This window comes from Peromyscus leucopus, chromosome 1, assembly GCF_004664715.2.
Source record: "Peromyscus leucopus breed LL Stock chromosome 1, UCI_PerLeu_2.1, whole genome shotgun sequence".
Taxonomy (NCBI): domain Eukaryota; kingdom Metazoa; phylum Chordata; class Mammalia; order Rodentia; family Cricetidae; genus Peromyscus; species Peromyscus leucopus.
The window spans coordinates 53254390-53272166 of NC_051063.1; the positions used below are offsets into that span (position 1 = coordinate 53254390).

At 40.8% G+C, this 17777-nt stretch overlaps 1 protein-coding gene and 1 non-coding gene across 2 annotated transcripts in view; one reads left to right on the forward strand and one right to left on the reverse strand.

Moving 5' to 3' along the window:
- Positions 1-17777, forward strand: part of LOC114708153 (Golgi-specific brefeldin A-resistance guanine nucleotide exchange factor 1-like) — a 139241-nt gene that overhangs the window by 19054 nt on the left and 102410 nt on the right. The window contains 1 exon segment of the mRNA XM_037202355.1: positions 804-870. Within this exon segment, the coding sequence (XP_037058250.1) occupies positions 804-870 (67 nt within the window).
- Positions 3131-3211, reverse strand: Trnaa-agc. Its single transcript has one exon. It is a non-coding gene; the product is annotated as a tRNA-Ala (tRNA).

A 17777-nucleotide genomic window follows, 5' to 3' on the forward strand; every position in this document is an offset into this window, starting at 1 on the left:
CTGGCTCTGCCTCCCGAGTGCTGGGATTAAAGGCGTGCGCCACCACCGCCTGGCTATAAGCAGCAATTTTTAAAACCAAACATTTTAACATAATATAATACAAAGACATACTAATTTGATACTTACATGCTGAGGAATGACAGTAAAAAATTTTTTAAATTTTTTTTCCCATAACTAAACTTACATTATGTTTCTAGAAGAGCAGAAAACTTTGTATGTACAGCAAAAGTAATGTAGCTCATAAAACATACCAGTTTGAAATCTGAGCTGATGTGTTTCAGGCATGCTTATTGTCTGTATTCAGGAACATTTTACTGTTGCCAAACTTCCCCCATATTCAGTTGTGTGACTTCCATATGGGCTGTGATTCACAGGAGAAACAGGGTTGAGGCCAGAAAGATGGCTCAGTGGGCAGGTACCTGTCCCCAACCCTGATGACTAGAGAGTGATCCCTAGGATCACATGGTGGAGGAAGAGAACTGAGTCCACAAATTGTCCTCTCACCCTAATCTGTGGAACATGGCCTGCACATGCACACAGAATAAAGAAAAGGGAGTAAAAAATCTGAGAAAGAATAAAAGAAACTGGGTTATAGATTAGCTTTGAGGAACCTATTTTAGGTAAGCTCACAGTGTCTGAAATAGCAGAGTGAAGATCCATGACTGAGTTTCTTTTTTTTTCCTCAGAAGAAAAACATACTCAATTTTCTGGTTAGATTTAGAGGAAAAGTTTTGATCTTTCATTTTCTCTTTCCTATTTTGGAATAGTTTTTTTTTTTTTTTTCTTGACCTATGATTCTCCAGGATGAAGAACGGGATCCTCTGCTGCACAGTTTCAGTCATCTTAAGGAGGTCTTAAACAGCGTAACAGGTAAGGCTCCACATTTAGGTGGAATTCTTAAACAGGCTCTACTCGTAGGAAACACGTAACAGGTAAGGCTCCACGTGTAGACAGAATTACTTGGCCTAGTAAGAAATGCAAGTATTTGATTTGCATGGATAGACAGGGATAGACAGTTTTCATGTAAAGGATCATAGAGGGCAAATAAATGAAAACAAAAGATCATATAGTAAACACCTGAGGCTTTATAGGCTGTATGCAGCTCTGTGGATGCTCAGCTCTGTCCATGGAGCTCACTAGTCATAGGTAAGATGTACAGGAGAAGTACATATTTTCTTTTTTAAGAAGTGTGCAAGTCAGATTTGGCTCATGGATAAATAAAGCTTGCTAGTCTCTATTTCACTGCTTGCAGTATTTCTATGTCCTCAGAGTCCTTTGTCCTTTTATTTTCCTAATCAAATTAACTTTATGTATTACATTTAGAATTTTCTAAGCCACTTCCATATTTATTATCCTTGTTAACTTTTATAGAAATACGTGAAAGAGGCATGCATACTGTCCCCTTTTTATGAAAAAAAGTGAAGTCCAGAGAGTCTAAAGGGATTTACTGAAGGCCTGGTGATATAGCTCAGTTTGCAGAGTGGTTATCTCCCATGAATAAGCCTTAGATTCAATCCCTAACCCCCCATAAAACTGGGTGTGGTGACATGCACCTTGTCTGTAATCTCAGGTCTTGGGAGGAGGAGCCAAGAGGTTCAGAAATTCAATATTATCCTTTAGCTATATACCATTTTTAGGCCAGTGAGCTATATGAGATCCTATTTCAAATGACAAAACAGAAAGGTGAAAACAAACAATACACCTAAAATGATTTAGCTAATTCTCAGAGGTGGAATCGAGTACATTTTAGGCTCTGACACCTGCTTTCATGTTCTTTCCCATGTTGTACATTGCTTTGGTACATTTACTTAGAGGGACTGTGTATACCAAGTGCTTTTTAGTGTGTGGTGGGGAGAAGAGGATAATGGGAGTCAATACTTATGTGGTTTTTGTTATTTATTGTTTTTATTTTCCCCTTGTGTTTTTTTTTTTTTTTTTTTTTTTTTTTTTTTTTTTAAGGCAGTATAGACTAAAAGGGAATGCCTCAGAACTGTGTTCCTGTGTTGATTCTAAAGTCTTGGAATGCTTTTAGGTAGTGGTATATCTCAGCCCATAATTGAACAATACTTAGACTTCAACAAATTAAACAAACAATAAATGAAAGAAATTCTTCATTTTATGAGAAACACAGGAGAAAGTTTGGAGAACATGGTTATTTTCCCAAACATGGACTGAAGTTATCTATAAAGGAACAAATCTCATTTAATTGAGAAGGCTTTAAATTTTTAGTTTATAAACCAAACCTGGTGGCTTACACCTGTAACCCAAGCACTCAGGATGAGACAGATGGAGTGTGATGATTTTGAGCAAACCTGAGCCACATAGTAAATAACACCAACACATAGGTATTGAGATGTTCTTCCTTATTGTCCTTACATTAACCATATAAGGTACTTTTTGTATATACTGACTTCCAGGAAAGTCTGGGCTATAAAGTGAGGTCCTGTCTTAAAGAAGCAAGCAAGCAAGTAAACAACCTAGACATAGTACAGACCTGCAGTCTCAATATAGGAGCCTGAGGCAGGAGGATTGAAAGTTTAAGACTTGTCTAGGCTATAGAGTGAGTTCAAGGCCAGCCTGGGCAATTTAGTGAGACCCTATCTCAAAACAAAAGAATACAAATGGGTCAGGGATACAGCTCGATGGTGATGCACTTGCCTCAAATTCCCAAGTCCCTGGGTTCAACCCCTAGTGGCAAACAACCAAATAAACCAAAAAGAACTAGTTAGAAAAATCAGTGGGCAGTGGTTAACATGAGTTCTCCCGGTACTAACATGTAACTCCTTAAGTGCCAACATTACAGGCATCTGCTACCAATCCTGCTTTCCCAGTACAGAATTTATATATTGTTACTTTGATGAGAAAAGTGTCGGTGAGGGGGATTTGATTGTCCCCCTCAGTCACTAAGGCTCTTAGGTCCTTTCTGGGTTCTTCTGAAGTAGTTAGAGCAGATGTGTGGTTTCTGTGAGGAGTTTCTTTTGGAGTGAACAAAATGTTTTATGGTTGTACAACTTTGAAAGTATATTAGAAACTACTGAGTTGTATACTTTACAAGGATAAATTTTATGGTATGTGAATTGTAGCTCAAAAGGTGTTTTTCTTTTTATTTATTTTATTTTATTTTTTATTTTTTTGGAGCTGAGGATCGAACCCAGGACCTTGTGCTTGCTAGGCAAACGCTCTACCACTGAGCTAAATCCCCAACCCCAAAAAGTGTTTTTCTTTAAGGTTAAGTCAGGGTTTGTTGTGCTGCCCAGGCTTGCTTTGAGTTTCTGTACTCAAGTAATGCATTTGTTAATCTCCTGCGTAGCTGGGACTATGGGTGTCCCATAGTTTTAAAGTTCATTAAAAAAAAAAAAATCAAAAAAAATCAAATGTGACTGGGCTCATGCCTTTAATCCTAGCACTCAGGAAGCAGAGGCAGGCAGATCTCTGTGAGTTTGAGGCCAGTCTGGTCTACAGAACAAGTTCCAGAACAGGCTCCAAAGCCGCACAGCAAAACCCTGTCTCGAAAAGCAAAAAAAAAAAAAAAAAAAGAAAGAAAGAAAGAAAGAAAAAAGAAAAATCACATGTAAGCTACAGAATGAATGAATTCCCATTTCTTAGGGCCCAGAACTCTGGAGGGAAGCCTTTGGGTGTAGTCATGGCTGAACTTTGGACCCATTGCCCAGCAAAGGCAGCATAAGGCAGCCTCTTGGCCACTTTGTCCTTTTATGTCTCTCTCATTAACTCAAGGAAGCACATGGCTTTTATATTTAAATTTATTCAAGCTGTAATCTTTGACATTTGAGTTAGCTTTTAGTACAGTTTTGCATTTATAGTAATATATATTATGTATTTTCTCTATCCCCAAAGAATCCCTTTTAATCTTTTCCGGATGCAAATTTCAGGCTGTCTTGTCCCATCTCCCCTCTCTTGCTCTCTTTCCCCTCCCCCACAGAGTGTGTTTGCTCAGGTGTGGCAGGAATATCCACTGTCAAGCTGCGCCCTTTATATTAGTCAATATTATCCTTCTCCCCCTCCCTGTCTGTCTGCTCCTTTGGGCTTTCCCAGTTGATTTATAATTTTGGAATTCTCATCGGAGTCTGTAATACAGTTTGTTCATTATTTAACCAAAACCTGTTTAATGAGCAGAGAGAGGCAATGTAAATGTTAGACATGTTGCAGTGATGTACCTTTGTGCTTCTCAGAACGGGTGGGTAGTTAACTCTGTGCTGCCTGCAGGGCTGGGGGTATCCTGGACTTAGGGGCAAAAGAGCCACTGTGGAGTGGGTAGTGGTCCTTCTGTCCCCGAGTGTCCTTTGTAGCTGCCCAAACCCTGCCGTAGCTTTAGATTCCAATGATACAGTTTCTTTCACCCATCTAGTGATCTTATGGGGCTCTGGCAAAACACTAGAGTTATGTTCAACCTCATGGCTAGACCTGTGGTAACATCTGTGGCATGCAATGGGAGCATAAAAAGGAAGGTCAGATGTCAGGGTTCCTGATAGTGCTCTTGGTTTAGGTCTGAAAAAAGATGACTGTTGAGAAGAATATGTCTAACTGACAGGTCTGTCGTCTTTGGTTAATTTTTTGCCATACTAGATAAGCCTTTGCAAGTCCTTGATCTTTAAGCACATCCTCCATATATATATATATGTTTTCATGTGTGTGCACATATATTTGTACAAAGGGATTCTTTGCTAGAAAAATCTTGGATTTACAGCAGAAAGAAATATTCTAAAACTATATAAAAATTTCTTATAGAATTTTTTTTTTTTTGGGTGGGGATCCTGGGGATTGTATTCATATCCTTGTACATGTTAGGCAAGTACTCTACCACTGAGCTACATCCCAGCCTCCCCCCCCCCCCCCCACAGGTTTTCTCTGTGTAGGTTTGCGCCTTTCCTGGAACTCACTCTGTAGCCCAGGCTGGCCTTGAACTCACAGAGATCCACCTGCCTCTGCCTCCCGAGTGCTGGGACTAAAGGCGTGCACCACCACTGCCCGGCTCCAGCCTTGTTTTTATTTTATTTACTTGTTTACTTTGACAAAGTCTTACTCTATAGCTCAGACTGGCTTCAGAATTGGAATTCTCTTACCTCTACCTCCCAAGAGATGGGATTATAAGTGTTTGCTACTGTGCCCATCTGGGACCATCTCTCTCTCTCTCTTTTTTTTTTTTTTTTACCGGAGCTGAGGACCGAACCCAGGGCCTTGTGCTTGCAAGGCAAGCATTCTACCACTGAGCTAAATCCCCAACCCCGGGACCATCTCTTAATGGCATTATAGTCTTCAGGGCCAGGCTTGAGGAAGACTTTTTTTTTAGGTTTTGTGTGTGCATTCTCACTCCCACCCCTGTGTGTGTGTGTGTGTGTGTGTGTGTGTGTGTGTGTGTGTGTGCACATGAGCGTGTGTGTGTGTGTGTGTGTGTGTGTGTGTGTGTGTGTGTGTGTGCGCGCGCGCGTGCTTGGAGTTAGTTCCAGGTCTTTTTAGGACTTATGTGCTGTTTTGATTATCAGGTTATCAGACTAGGGAGGCCAGTATAAATACCATGGAATTATTCTAGTTTTCTGAACCTTTTCTTATTCATTCTCTGAGATTTAGATTCTTTTTTTTCCCTGAGTTATTGGGTTGCTTCTTGCTAGTATTTCCTGAATATCTGTTATGAGCCAGGCATTTTCCTTAGGCACTTAGGCATTGAGTCTATAATAATAGAGAGTGCAAAAGAGTGAGACCAAATGTGTTCTCGTAGCTGTTGGTGTTAGACCAATGGCTCTGACCACTGTGAGCTCCTGTGGCCTCTGTTCTAGTCCATGTGCTCCCTACTTACCAGGCATGGGAAGGACAACGGGAAGGAGAATGGTTTGCTGCACCTTTCCCTCCTCCCCTCTCCCCTTAGACTTGGTATTACTATTTAGCACAGGCTAGTCTTGTGTCCAGCCTGCTGTCATCTTTTCTTGTTTCTTTGAGTAACAAGTCAAGGAGAATGAACAAAAATTGTGTTTTTCAATTTGGCTTCCTCATGTAAAGCTATTATGGCCAAAACTTAGATGTTTCCAGAGGCATCAGTGGATTGCATAGAATACTTCTTGGGGGATAGGATATTTCTTTACTGAGCTAACTGGGATAGCAGGAACTAACATACTTGAATTTAAGAGGGAGAAGCAGGTGCCTGGAGAAAGTGAATGTGTTAGGAGTTTATTTAAATATAGTTTATCTTGGACAAACACACCTGTAGGGTACAGTCTGTCTCAAGCTTTTTGAATTCAGACTCTGAGCTAGGAGGTTTGAGTACATCTACCCTCCAGAGGTTTCAGAGAACATTTAAACAGAGTCTGGATGCCAACCGGGGAGGAACTATGACTTAACACCTGTCTGGCCTAGGCATCTTAGAAATAGCTGCCTAGGTAGAAAAAAAAAAAAAAAAAAAAAAAAAAACAGTTCAAGAATGCTCTACCTCAGGTTTCATTTGGAAGAGGAGAGAGCTATAGGGAAAAGAGATTTTAGGAGTAATTGTCAGGAAAAAGATTGACTACATTATACGAAAAGTTGCTTGATTTATTTCCTATGTTGATTGCATGTCTAGACTCATTTTTTTCTTCAGGTGTCTGTAGTTTGGGGAATAGCAAAATAAGTCATATATCATTAACCAGCATATGAAGAGTGATAAGTGAGGCATTGACTTTGTTTCACTTGGGACTGAAGTGAACTTTTTGTTTTGTTTTGTTTTAAGGTAGGGTCTTACTATGTAGCCCTGGTTGATGGAATTCACTATGTAGACCAGGCTAGCTTGGAACTCATAGATGTCTGCCTACTTTTGTCTTCTGAGTGCTGAGATTAAAGGCATGGCTAGAATTGAACTTTTGCATTGTCCAAGGTATAACAGAAAACTACTTTGTTTTTCTTTAGAAGAAATTAAAGAACCAAGTTTGGCAGACAAATTTATATAAAAGGCCGAATATTGGAAGGGTAAAGTTGGGCAAATGTATGTACTTCCTATACCCCATTTTTACTTTCTTGGTTTGTAATAGAACATAAGACCATATATATTTATATATATATATACACACACATAACATAAAACTGATGAACATGTTAGACTGTGACTTGCTATCTGGGCATAATGCCTATAGTTCCAGCTGTTTGGGAGGTAGAGGCAGGATTGCTGAAGCTCAGCAGTTCAGAGCATGATTAGATAACAAAATGAGACCTTGTTAAAAAAGGATATGAGACTCTGTCTCAAAAATAAGGTGGCTGTAGCCAGGCTGTGGTGGCGCACGCCTTTAATCCCAGCACTTGGGAGGTAGAGGCAGGTGGATCTCTGTGAGTTCGAGGCCTACAGAGTGAGCTCCAGGACAGCCAGGGCTACAGAACACAGTGAAACCCTATCTAAAAACAACAACAACAACAACAACAACAAAAGAGGCAAAGGACAATAGATGACACCGCTAGTGACTTTAGGCCTCCGTGTGCCTGTGCACTACAGCAGCAGACTCATGGACACACAAGGGCGAGCGAGGGTGAGAACGGGTAAAACTCCTGAGAAGAGAGAGCTGGATATGCCTGCTCTAACAGAGGAGGCTGAAGCAGGTGGATCATGAGTTTGAGGCCAGCCTAGTCTGTACAGTGAGTCCCAGGAAAGGATGGATTCATAATGAGACCCTGTCTCACAGGGAGAAGGGGAGGGGAGAGAAGAGAGCTCTATATAGTCTTGCTTCTTGTGGGTACAGCTCTTGACACACATAGCAGTCAGAATCAAGTCTGACTGGTAGGAATGCATGCTTTCCTCTATCATAAAGAGGTTTGTAAATAGTAATAATAGTAATTACGACAACAACAATAATAATAATGCATTGTTAATATCTTAGTTCTCAAAAACAGAGGCAAGGGCACCTGAGTACTTTGTAGCATAGTTGGTAGCATTATAGCAGGATGGTCTGTCTGTCTGTGTCAGGTGTCAGAGTCCCGGGGCTGCTTTCATTGCCTGTGTCCTCTTTAGCCCTTCTATGTCTTGAGGCCTGATCTGTCTCCCTGGGTATATGCCCAACTTGCTGTGTCAGCAATCAGTTGAGTGAAAAGAGGGAAAGCCAACTGCTCCTTTGTTGTTAACAAGGAGGCAGGCAGATTCACTTTCTTCCACACCCACTCAAACTCAGGGCAATGCCAAGAGGATCTCAGAGAAAGCCGAATGTTTGAAATCCAGTCAGTATGTAGTTTTAAGGAGGAAAGGTAGTGAAGAGCTTGTTTTTAGCCCTCCCCCTCTCTACCTGCCTCATGTTCATAGGTCCTTAACTGACCACTTCAGTTTCTGAAATAGTATACTATAGGGTATGTTTATGGAGAGAATGAGTCCTTTTTTTTCTCCTGATAGCCATTAGAAGAGTTTTATATATATAGCAATATACAAATTAGAGCCCTTCAGCTCAGATCATCTTAGAAGCTTGTGGTAGGTGGGGAGCTACTGACTACCTTGTTTTCAGTTTTGCCTCAGGAAGTCAACAGACAGCTATTACCCGGTTCTGTTTGTTGTGTAACCTTTCCATGGACCTAGATGGACAAGAGCTCCTGGATGCCTGCTGGCTGGCTTCTCACTGCTCATCTCTTCTGGAACCCCAGCCTTGTGTTAACACTGCCACCACTGTAGGCCAAATCATGAAGGGCTGCCACATGTGCACAGAACACAACTGGCCTTTCCTTGTTCCACGCTTATTGAGCAATTACTTGTCAGATTGTGGAATAATTCACATTATTGCCTCAAGTTTCTGGCCCAGTGTGAACTGTGGGTATTTTGGAAGTAGCTTAATAGAGTAATTGTACATCAGAGGGCAATAAATTGGCATTGGATTTGGTGGAAAGGCAGGGCCAGATGTCGTGTAGGAGGAAGACCTTTCTGTAGTCACCCATGCAGCTGCTTCCTCATATCCTGTATCCCAGAAAGCAGCTTAAGAACAGGAGGGGAAGGGTGAATGGGGACATTGATTACAGAGATAAAGAGTCAAAAGGATTTTAGTGTTATCTAGAATTGGCCTTGGATTGGGAAAAGTCCTTAAAAATAGGAACAAATAAGATCTCCCTGATTTTGGTAAGGTTTTTCTATTAGTTATTTTTGTTTTTAAGTAAAATAATTAATTGTCAGGGAAAAAAAAGCCTGAAAAAAAAACCTCATTTCATATGAAGTTTCATTTTCTTTGAGTAAACAACAGATTTAAGAAAACTGGCACCTGTAACGAGTCTTTTTCTGTCTTGCCAGCAAGCTCTCAAATAAAGACATGGAGACTTCTTATTATGAAAGCTTGACCTATAGCTTAGGCTTGTTCCTAACTAACTCTTATAAATAAACTAATTTTTTTTAAATTTACTTATTTTTTATTTTATTTTTTCAGCTTTTGTCTTTTTTTTTTTTTAAAGATTTATTTATTTATTATACAGTGTAATGTCTGCATGTATCCTTGCAGGCCAGAAGAGGGTACCAGATCTCCTTACAGATGGTTGTGAGCCACCACGTGGTTGCTGGGAATTGAACTCAGGACCTCTGGAAGAACAGCCAATGCTCTTAACTGCTGAGCCATCTCTCTAGCCCTAAACTAAATATTTTAACTAAATATATATTTATAACTAAATTATAACTAAAATAAATTAACCCATTTATATTAATCTACATTTTATCATGTCACATTACCTCTCTTCCATCTTGTACCTCTTATTTCCTCTCTGTGTCTCCTGGCTTTTCCTGCTCCTCGACTCCTCCTTCTCTACCTTTCTCTCCCTGGAAATCCCACCTATACCTCCTGCCTAGCTATTGACCATTCAGCTCTTTATTAAACCAGTCACAGTAATATATCTTCACACTGTACAAATGTCCCACAACAGGCACCTGGGGCCGGAGAAATGGCTCAGTGGTTAGGAGTACTGGCTGCTCCTCTAGAGTTCAATTCCCAACACCCAAATGGCAGCTCACAATTGTCTACTGTAACTCCAGTTCTGGGGATCCATGGTACCAGGCATGCACGTAGTGCACATATATATGCATGCAGACAAATAATACATACACATAAAAAAAATAAATCTTTTTTGTTTTTTTTCTTCGAGACAAGATTTCTCTGTGTAGCCCTGGCTTATCTGGAACTCTGTAGAAACAGACTGGTCTCAAACTCACAGAGATCCGCCTACTTCTGCCTCCAAGTGCTGGGATTAAAGGCGTGCGCCACCACACCTGGAGCAAAAATAAATCTTTTTTTTTTTTTTTTTTAATTTCAGATGTGTTAAAATGCTCTTCTTTTTTTTTTTTTAAAAAAAAAAAATATATATATATATATATATATATATATATATTTATTTTACAATACCATTCAGTTCTACATATCAGCCATGGGTTCCCCTATTCTCCCCCTCCCACCCCTCCCTTACCCCCAGCCTACTCTCCATTCCCACCTCCTCCAAGGACAAGTCCTCCCCTGAGGACTGGCGAACAACCTGGTAGACTCAGTCCAGGGAGGTCAAGTCCCTTCCTCCCAGACTGAGCCAAGTGTCCCTGCATAAGTTCCAGGTTTCAAACAGCCAACTCATGCAATGAGCACAGGACTTGGTCCCACTGCCTAGTTGCCTCCCAAACTGATCAAGCCAATCAGCTGTCTCACCTATTCAGAGGGCCTGATCCAGCTGGGGGCCCCTCAGCCTTTGGTTCATAGTTCATGTGTTTCCATTCATTTGGCTATTTTTTTTCAATAATTGAGTAAAACTGAAATTTATTATATGCCACAGTCGTCCTAGGGACCTCCATGCTATATATATAGCCTCTATGGTTCTATGGGTTGTGGTCTGATTGTTCTTTATTTTATATCTAGAATTCACCTATGAGTGAGTACATACCATAACTGTCTTTCTGGGTTTGGGTTACCTCACTTCAGGATGATTTTTTCTAGTTCCATCCATTTGCCTGCAAATTTCATGCTTTCATTGTTTTTCTCTGCTGAGTAGTACTCCATTGTGTATATGTACCACATTTTTTTCATCCATTCTTCCGTTGATGGGCATCTAGGTTGTTTCCAGGTTCTGGCTATTACAAATAGTGCTGCCATGAACATAGCTGAGCATGTATCTTTATGGTATGAATCAGCATTCCTTGGGTATATGCCCAAGAGTGGGATGGCTGGGTCTTGAGGTAGATCGATTCTAATTTTCTGAGAAACCGCCATACTGATTTCCACAGTGGTTGTACAAGTTTACATTCCCATCAACAGTGGAGGAGTGTTCACTTTGCTCCACATCCTCTCCAACATTGGTTGTCATTGGTGTTTTTGATCGTAGCCATTCTAACAGGTGTAAGGTGGTATCTCAGAGTCGTTTTGATTTGCATTTCTCTGATGATTAAGGATGTTGAGCATTTCTTTAAATGTCTTTCAGCCATTTGTAGTTCTTGTTTTGTGAATTCTCTATTTAGCTCTTTAGCCCATTTTTTAACTGGACTGTTCAGTACTTTGATGTCTAGTTTTTTGAGTTCTTTATATATTGTGGAGATCAATCCTCTGTCAGATGTGGGGTTGGTGAAGATCTTTTCCAATCTGTTTGCTGTCTTTTTGTCTTATTGACTGTGGCAAAAATAAATCTTATAAAGGAAAAAAAGAAAGAAAGAAAAAAAAAAGAAAACTGACATCAAACTGACTTAACAAAACAGGAACTGAGATGATGTCATGACTCTTCCTGAGAGCTAGAGTGATATTTTCAGAATGCTTCCCATTAGTGAATTAATGATGTCATATTAGTGGGGTGTGTGGCATCTTATCTCTAACCCAATTTTAATTAATTGATTACTTTTGTTATTATTTTGTGTGGATGTAGATGTCAGAAGACACCTTTGTGGAGTCAGTTTTCTTTTCACCTGTACCTGGGTTCCGGGGACCAAACTCTGGTTGTTAGTTTTTGCAGCAAGTATTCTTTACCTACTGCCAGCTCACCTTCTAATTATTATGTTTTATTTTATTAAGTTTTTAAAAATTATATTCATTTAGTGTGGTTGTGTGTATTGTATAGGTGTGGGTACCATGGTGTGTGTGTGTCCTCTCTCAGTTTTTATTTTTTCAAAATTAAAAAAATGATTTATTTTATATGTATGGGTGATATCTATGTGGTGTGTGTGTGTGTGTGTGTGTGTGTGTGTGTGTGTGTGTGTGTGTGTGTGAGATTCGTGATGCCCACAGAGGCCAGATGAGGGCACTGGATCCCCCAGGACTGGAGTTAAAGTTGGTTGTGAGCTTCCACATGAGTTCTGGGACCTGAACCCACGTCCTCTGTGAGAGCAGGAAGTTCTTTTAACCACTGGCCCATCTCTCCAGCCCCTGACATGGACTTTGTGTACAGAGTGAACCATTTGTCTACAGAATAGCCTACATTCCAGGTTTACCTGAGTTATTTAACTTGTTCTCCTATCCCATATAGTACTATATACTAGAAGTGAGAGCTAAAGGCTTATTTCAGGTTAAACATTTTTGGCAAGTCTTTTTGAGACAGGGCCTCCCTGTAGCTTAGGCAGGTCAGGATCGCACTGAAATCCTCCTGCTTCAGCCCCTGGAGTGCTAGATTGTCTGCCTGAGTATTTTCATAGTTTGCATATATATTTCATATATCACCACAGGAGACACACTGTGTAAGGTTATCTGTTTTGCTATTGTTTTTGTTTGAAACAGGGATTTATGTAGCTCAGGCTAGCTTCCACCTTGCTATGTAACTGAGAATGATCTTGAATTCCTTTTTGTTGTTTTTTCAAGACGGGGTTTCTCTGTGTAGTTTTTGGTATCTGTCCTAGATCTCACTCTGTAGACCAGGTTGGCCTCAAACTCTCCCTCCCCAGTGCTGGGATTAAAGGCTTGTGTCACCACCGCCAGGCTGACCTTGAATTCCTAATCCTGCCTCTTCCAAATGCAAGGCTATAGGCATGTACCAGTGTGTGGGCTTGTTCTGCTGTTACTGTTTTTTATTTGCTCTGGTGTTCCTGCTATATCTCTTCATTATAAGATCTGTTCATTTTCTCTTTGCAATTAGTAAGTAATCCACGAAGTGACGATCTCAACATCCCTTTCTCTGACATTGTTTCCTACTGAGCATCACTGAAGAGTACCTGCACCAATCATTTCACTATGTGTCAGAGAATTAGGATTCTTTAATTCTATCATTCTTTCTGCATTTACTAGTTGACATTCTCTATGAACAACTGCCCTCCTCTGTACTGGAGAATAAATCAATTTCCCCTAGAAAAGCATGGTTAAACACTTTTTAATAAGTATTCAGAGCAGGAAGTGCATATTAATAATGACCATTATTGATGTCAAATTTGGTTTTTGCCTTATTTGACTTACAAATATTTAATTAGTCACTGTTTACAATTAATCAGTCATTACTAGTGTTTAAATTGTTTGACCAATGAAACCATCTTTAAACTGGTTACTTTTTCTTTTGACATGACTCCTTTGAGCACATCATGCTCATGGGGAGATAAAGTAGAAGCTATTGGTGTATCACGTGTTATTAAAAGCACAAATATTATTTGTTTCATTGAGAGCATGTGTTATGAGACTAAGGAGTACTCATTTGGTAAAGTGCTTGCCATGTAAGTCTGAGCATCTGAGCATGGCTCCTCAGGCCCAGGTAAAGAGCCCGGCACAGTGGCATGGCTCTGTGATCCCAGATCTGGGGAGGTGGGGACAGGACTCTTGGGGTGTGATGGGCAAACAGTTTAGCCCGTTGGAGAGCTTCAGGTTTAGTAAAAAACCTTGTCTCAAAAATAAAGGAGAGATCCAGGAAATTGATCCCCAGTGTCAACTTCTGACCTCCATACATGTGCACCCTCCCACATGTACATACACACACACACACACACACACACACACACACACACTTGTGCACAGAAAAAGAAAGATGGGTTATAGTCTAAGTTGTCTTTTTGTTGATAGTAATCAAAAAAAGTTTGGAAGCCTGGTAGAGAAAGTTTGATTCACCCTTATTCCAGCACTGTTTTGGATTTGCAGTGTTATTTCTTGAGCAAGGAATCCAAGAAAGTGTTGCCAGAATGCCCCTCCCACTATTTGTTTATTTCCTTCATTTCTTCCTGCTGGGATAGAACCAAGGCCTTGGACATGCTAGACAAGCGCTTGCCACTGAACTTCGCTCCCAGACTTTCTTATTTTCTTCCTATTTTTTTGTGAGGTACCAGAGCCCCTTAAAGTTTGGGAACCAGGAGGGTATTAAATCTGAATTTCATCTCTATCAATTTACTTGCAATAAAATAGTTCTATTTAGTTTCTGGATTACTCAGTTTTTGCCAGGCAGGGATTAATTTGAGCCCATTTAAATCATTACAGCCCTAGAGAACGTGAAAATGAAGGGTTGTGGATGTAACTATGATTGATGAGTCACGTGGTACTTTGCACTTTATTCCTTTTTTAAATGGTAAACTGGAAGTTAGACATACTGTATTTGACATGCTTTTTTTTTGTTTGTTTCTTTTTAGTCTTTTAGTGAGTCAAGAAAAGAATCATTTGTGTTATAAACTACAGAATGTCATCTTCAGGAACTCTCAGCAGAAGTTTGTGTTTTTGTGTGTCTGGTCAATACATATTTCTTGAGTACTGACTGTGTGTCAGAAACTGAACTAGCTAGTAGAGGTCTACTTTTCAAAGGCACTGGCAAAGTTATTGTTCTCATAAAGCTTATGGTCTGGTGAGCTGGTGACTTGAGAAGCTCTGGGGTCTGTGGACAACAGGACACTGGGTTTTGAAGTCTGTCCAACTTCCACATGGAACCTCAGGAAATTGTAAACTCTGATTTGCAGAAAGAAGATCTAGGATGGTCAGGAGAACAGTGGTGTTTTGTAAACAGCAGTGGTCGTGGGATGCTATGGTGCTGTTCAATCCAGCCTCCCTCCCTTTCTTAGCCCTGACTGCCCAGCAGTGACCACAGGAAGGAGTAGTTGTATGGAACCTTCGTTAGCTGCTTTGGGACAGTAGGTGTTTTAGGTCTTATTAGTTAGTCCATTTATATGGACTTTGATTGGTCAGTCTGAACTGGCTATCACTGCATTAGAGGCTAACATTCACAGCCGGTAGCTTTCCCAATACAATTTAGCTTTGCATTTGAGTCGCTGAAGCCTTGGGCTTCTGAAATTTCAAGTTTAGGGCACACATCAAAGATTTTTAAGAGCTATTTAGTGGAGGTGCTAAAAGAGTGAGGAAATTCCCTTTGTTCAGCCTAAGGCCTAATAGTTCTGGCTAAAAAACGAACATGTGGTTCCAGGGTTATACAGAGGAACCCTGTAGCAGGAATCTTAAAAGTTCTTATTGATAAAATCAAACCCGAGGCCAGTTATTGGGGTGAATACTGGAAGGTCAGAGAGACAGAACAAGCCACAGCTATCTCACCTCGCCGGATCCTCAGCTGGTCTTGTCTCCTCAGACTGGGGGCCTCTGAGTCCTCATCCAGAATGGGTCTCAGCTGAACTGCTGCTCGAAAGCCTGAAGCTTAACCAACCCATGCTTAACCAGCCAAATGCTTCTAGTTTCTGGTCCTCACGCCTTATATACCTTTCTGCTTTCTACCATCACTCCCTAGGATTAAAGGCGTGTGCTATCACTGCCTAACTAGTGGCTTTTCTGTTCTCTGACCCCAGATAAATTTATTAAGGTACACAATATTTTGGGGAACACAATACCACCACAGAACCCTGTTTTGAAAAACCAAGAACCAAGCCAAAACAAACCAAAAAAACCAAACGTGGTATTTTAGTATTTTTTTTAGCCAGGATCTCATGTGAGAATAGAAGCACCAAAACCCTTATCATGTTGGGTAGGATTATTGATTACCATAAGCAGTAATTCATCTCATCACACATTTTTCTTTTACATCCCAGAGAGAAAACACCCAGAAGTAGCCTTGAGATCTGAGGGAGAATGCTGCATACCTTCCTTAGGAAAAGTATTCCTAGAACTGTCAAGTGCTCCAAGACATAGTGAAGTAGCAAAGCAGTTAAACTATGATTAATATCTTTCTAAAAGAGCAAGAATGGATGCCGGGCGATGGTGGCGCACGCCTTTAATCCCAGCACTCGGGAGGCAGAGCCAGGTGGATCTCTGTGAGTTCGAGGCCAGCCTGGACTTCCAAGTGAGTCCCAGGAAAGGCGCAAAGCTACACAGAGAAACCCTGTCTCGAAAAACAAACAAACAAAAAAACAAAAAAACAAAAAAACAAAAAAAAAAAGAGCAAGAATGGATGTGGGAGAATCAATGTATTTCACAAAAAGACCTGTGGCATTGTAACTGCCCTTAGAAGGGAGAAGATATTGTGGGCTGGGGATGTAGCTCAGTTATAGAGTGTTCTCCTAGCATGTGTAATGTCCTGGGTTCAATCCCCAGCAAGGGGTTTGGGGTAGAGAGTATGGGATGGGGAGAGGGAGGAAAAGAGAGCAGAATGGAGGGGGAGGGGTTGTTGAGTATGTCCCTTTCTTTTCTTTCTTTCTTTCTTTTTTTTTTTTTTTTTTTTTTTTTTTTTTTTTTTGGTGTTTTGAGAGAGGGTTTCTCTGTGTAGCTTTGCGCCTTTCCTGGAACTCACTTGGTAGCCCAGGCTGGCCTCAAACTCAGAGAGATCCACCTGGTTCTGCTTCCCGAGTGCTGGGATTAAAGGCGTGCGCCACTACCGCCGGCTAGTATGTCCCTTTCTTAAAATTGCTAAAACAGACCCAAATTTCCCAGGAGTTCCATGCTAGGGGAAGGTAAAGGCTGAAGTCTTATTGCCAGCCAGAGGAGGAACTTGCCTCCCAGGAAGAAATTGTACGTGGTTGTGAAAGTTTATCAGACCATCACCTTGTAGAACAGACCAGAGCTAAGACAATGAAGGGCCAGTGTTGGGTGGTACCATACCATGACCAGGACTGCTTAATTATGCATAACCCTTGCCCTCTGTATTAGTCACTTTTCTTTTGCTGTGATAAGATACCATGACCAAAGCAGCTTTAGAAGAGTTTAGTTTTGCTTATGGATCCAAAGGTGTAGTAGCAAGTAGCCTGCATGGCAGCAGGAGCAGGGAGCTAAAGGTCACATCACCAGCTGGAAGCATATAGCAGGGAGGAACTAATATTAGGGTGAGGCATTGAACTCTCCAAATGCCTCCAGTGCCTTACTTCCTCCCGCTTGGCTGCAGCTCCTAAACATCCCCAAACAGCATCACATAATAGGGACCAAATTCAGATGGCTGAGTATATGGGGGACATTATCCATTTAAACCTCCAAACCCTGTTTAAATCTAAACCTCCCTGTCCGTACCCCCAAAGACTGACTTAGGGGTCACTGGATTGCTTTATTTGTTCCTTTCCCAAATGTGGCTATTTTAAATAAATCTCTTTTCTTTTCACTTTGATTTGTTTATTTAGGTGGTATATTGGGGATGGTGGCTAGTTTGTTGGGGCTACCAATCCAGGATTTTACCCTAAAAACCTTGGTAATAACCTGACATTTGCTGGGTAGTTTATTGTATTCTGAATTTAAATGGTAGTTCTTTCTCTTCTCTTTTCTTTCTCACTAATGTGAATCTACATTCATGGTTCATTGTTAATACTCACTTTAGGTAAACACATTTTTATTGAGACAGAATTTCTCTGTGTAACAGCCCTGGCTGTCCTGGAACTCACTCTGTAGACCAGGCTGGCCTCGAACTCAGAGAGATCCACCTACCTCTGCCTCTTTAGTGCTGGGATTAAAGGTGTGTGCCACCACCACCCAGCTTTGATAAACACATTTTATGAGCAGGCCTGA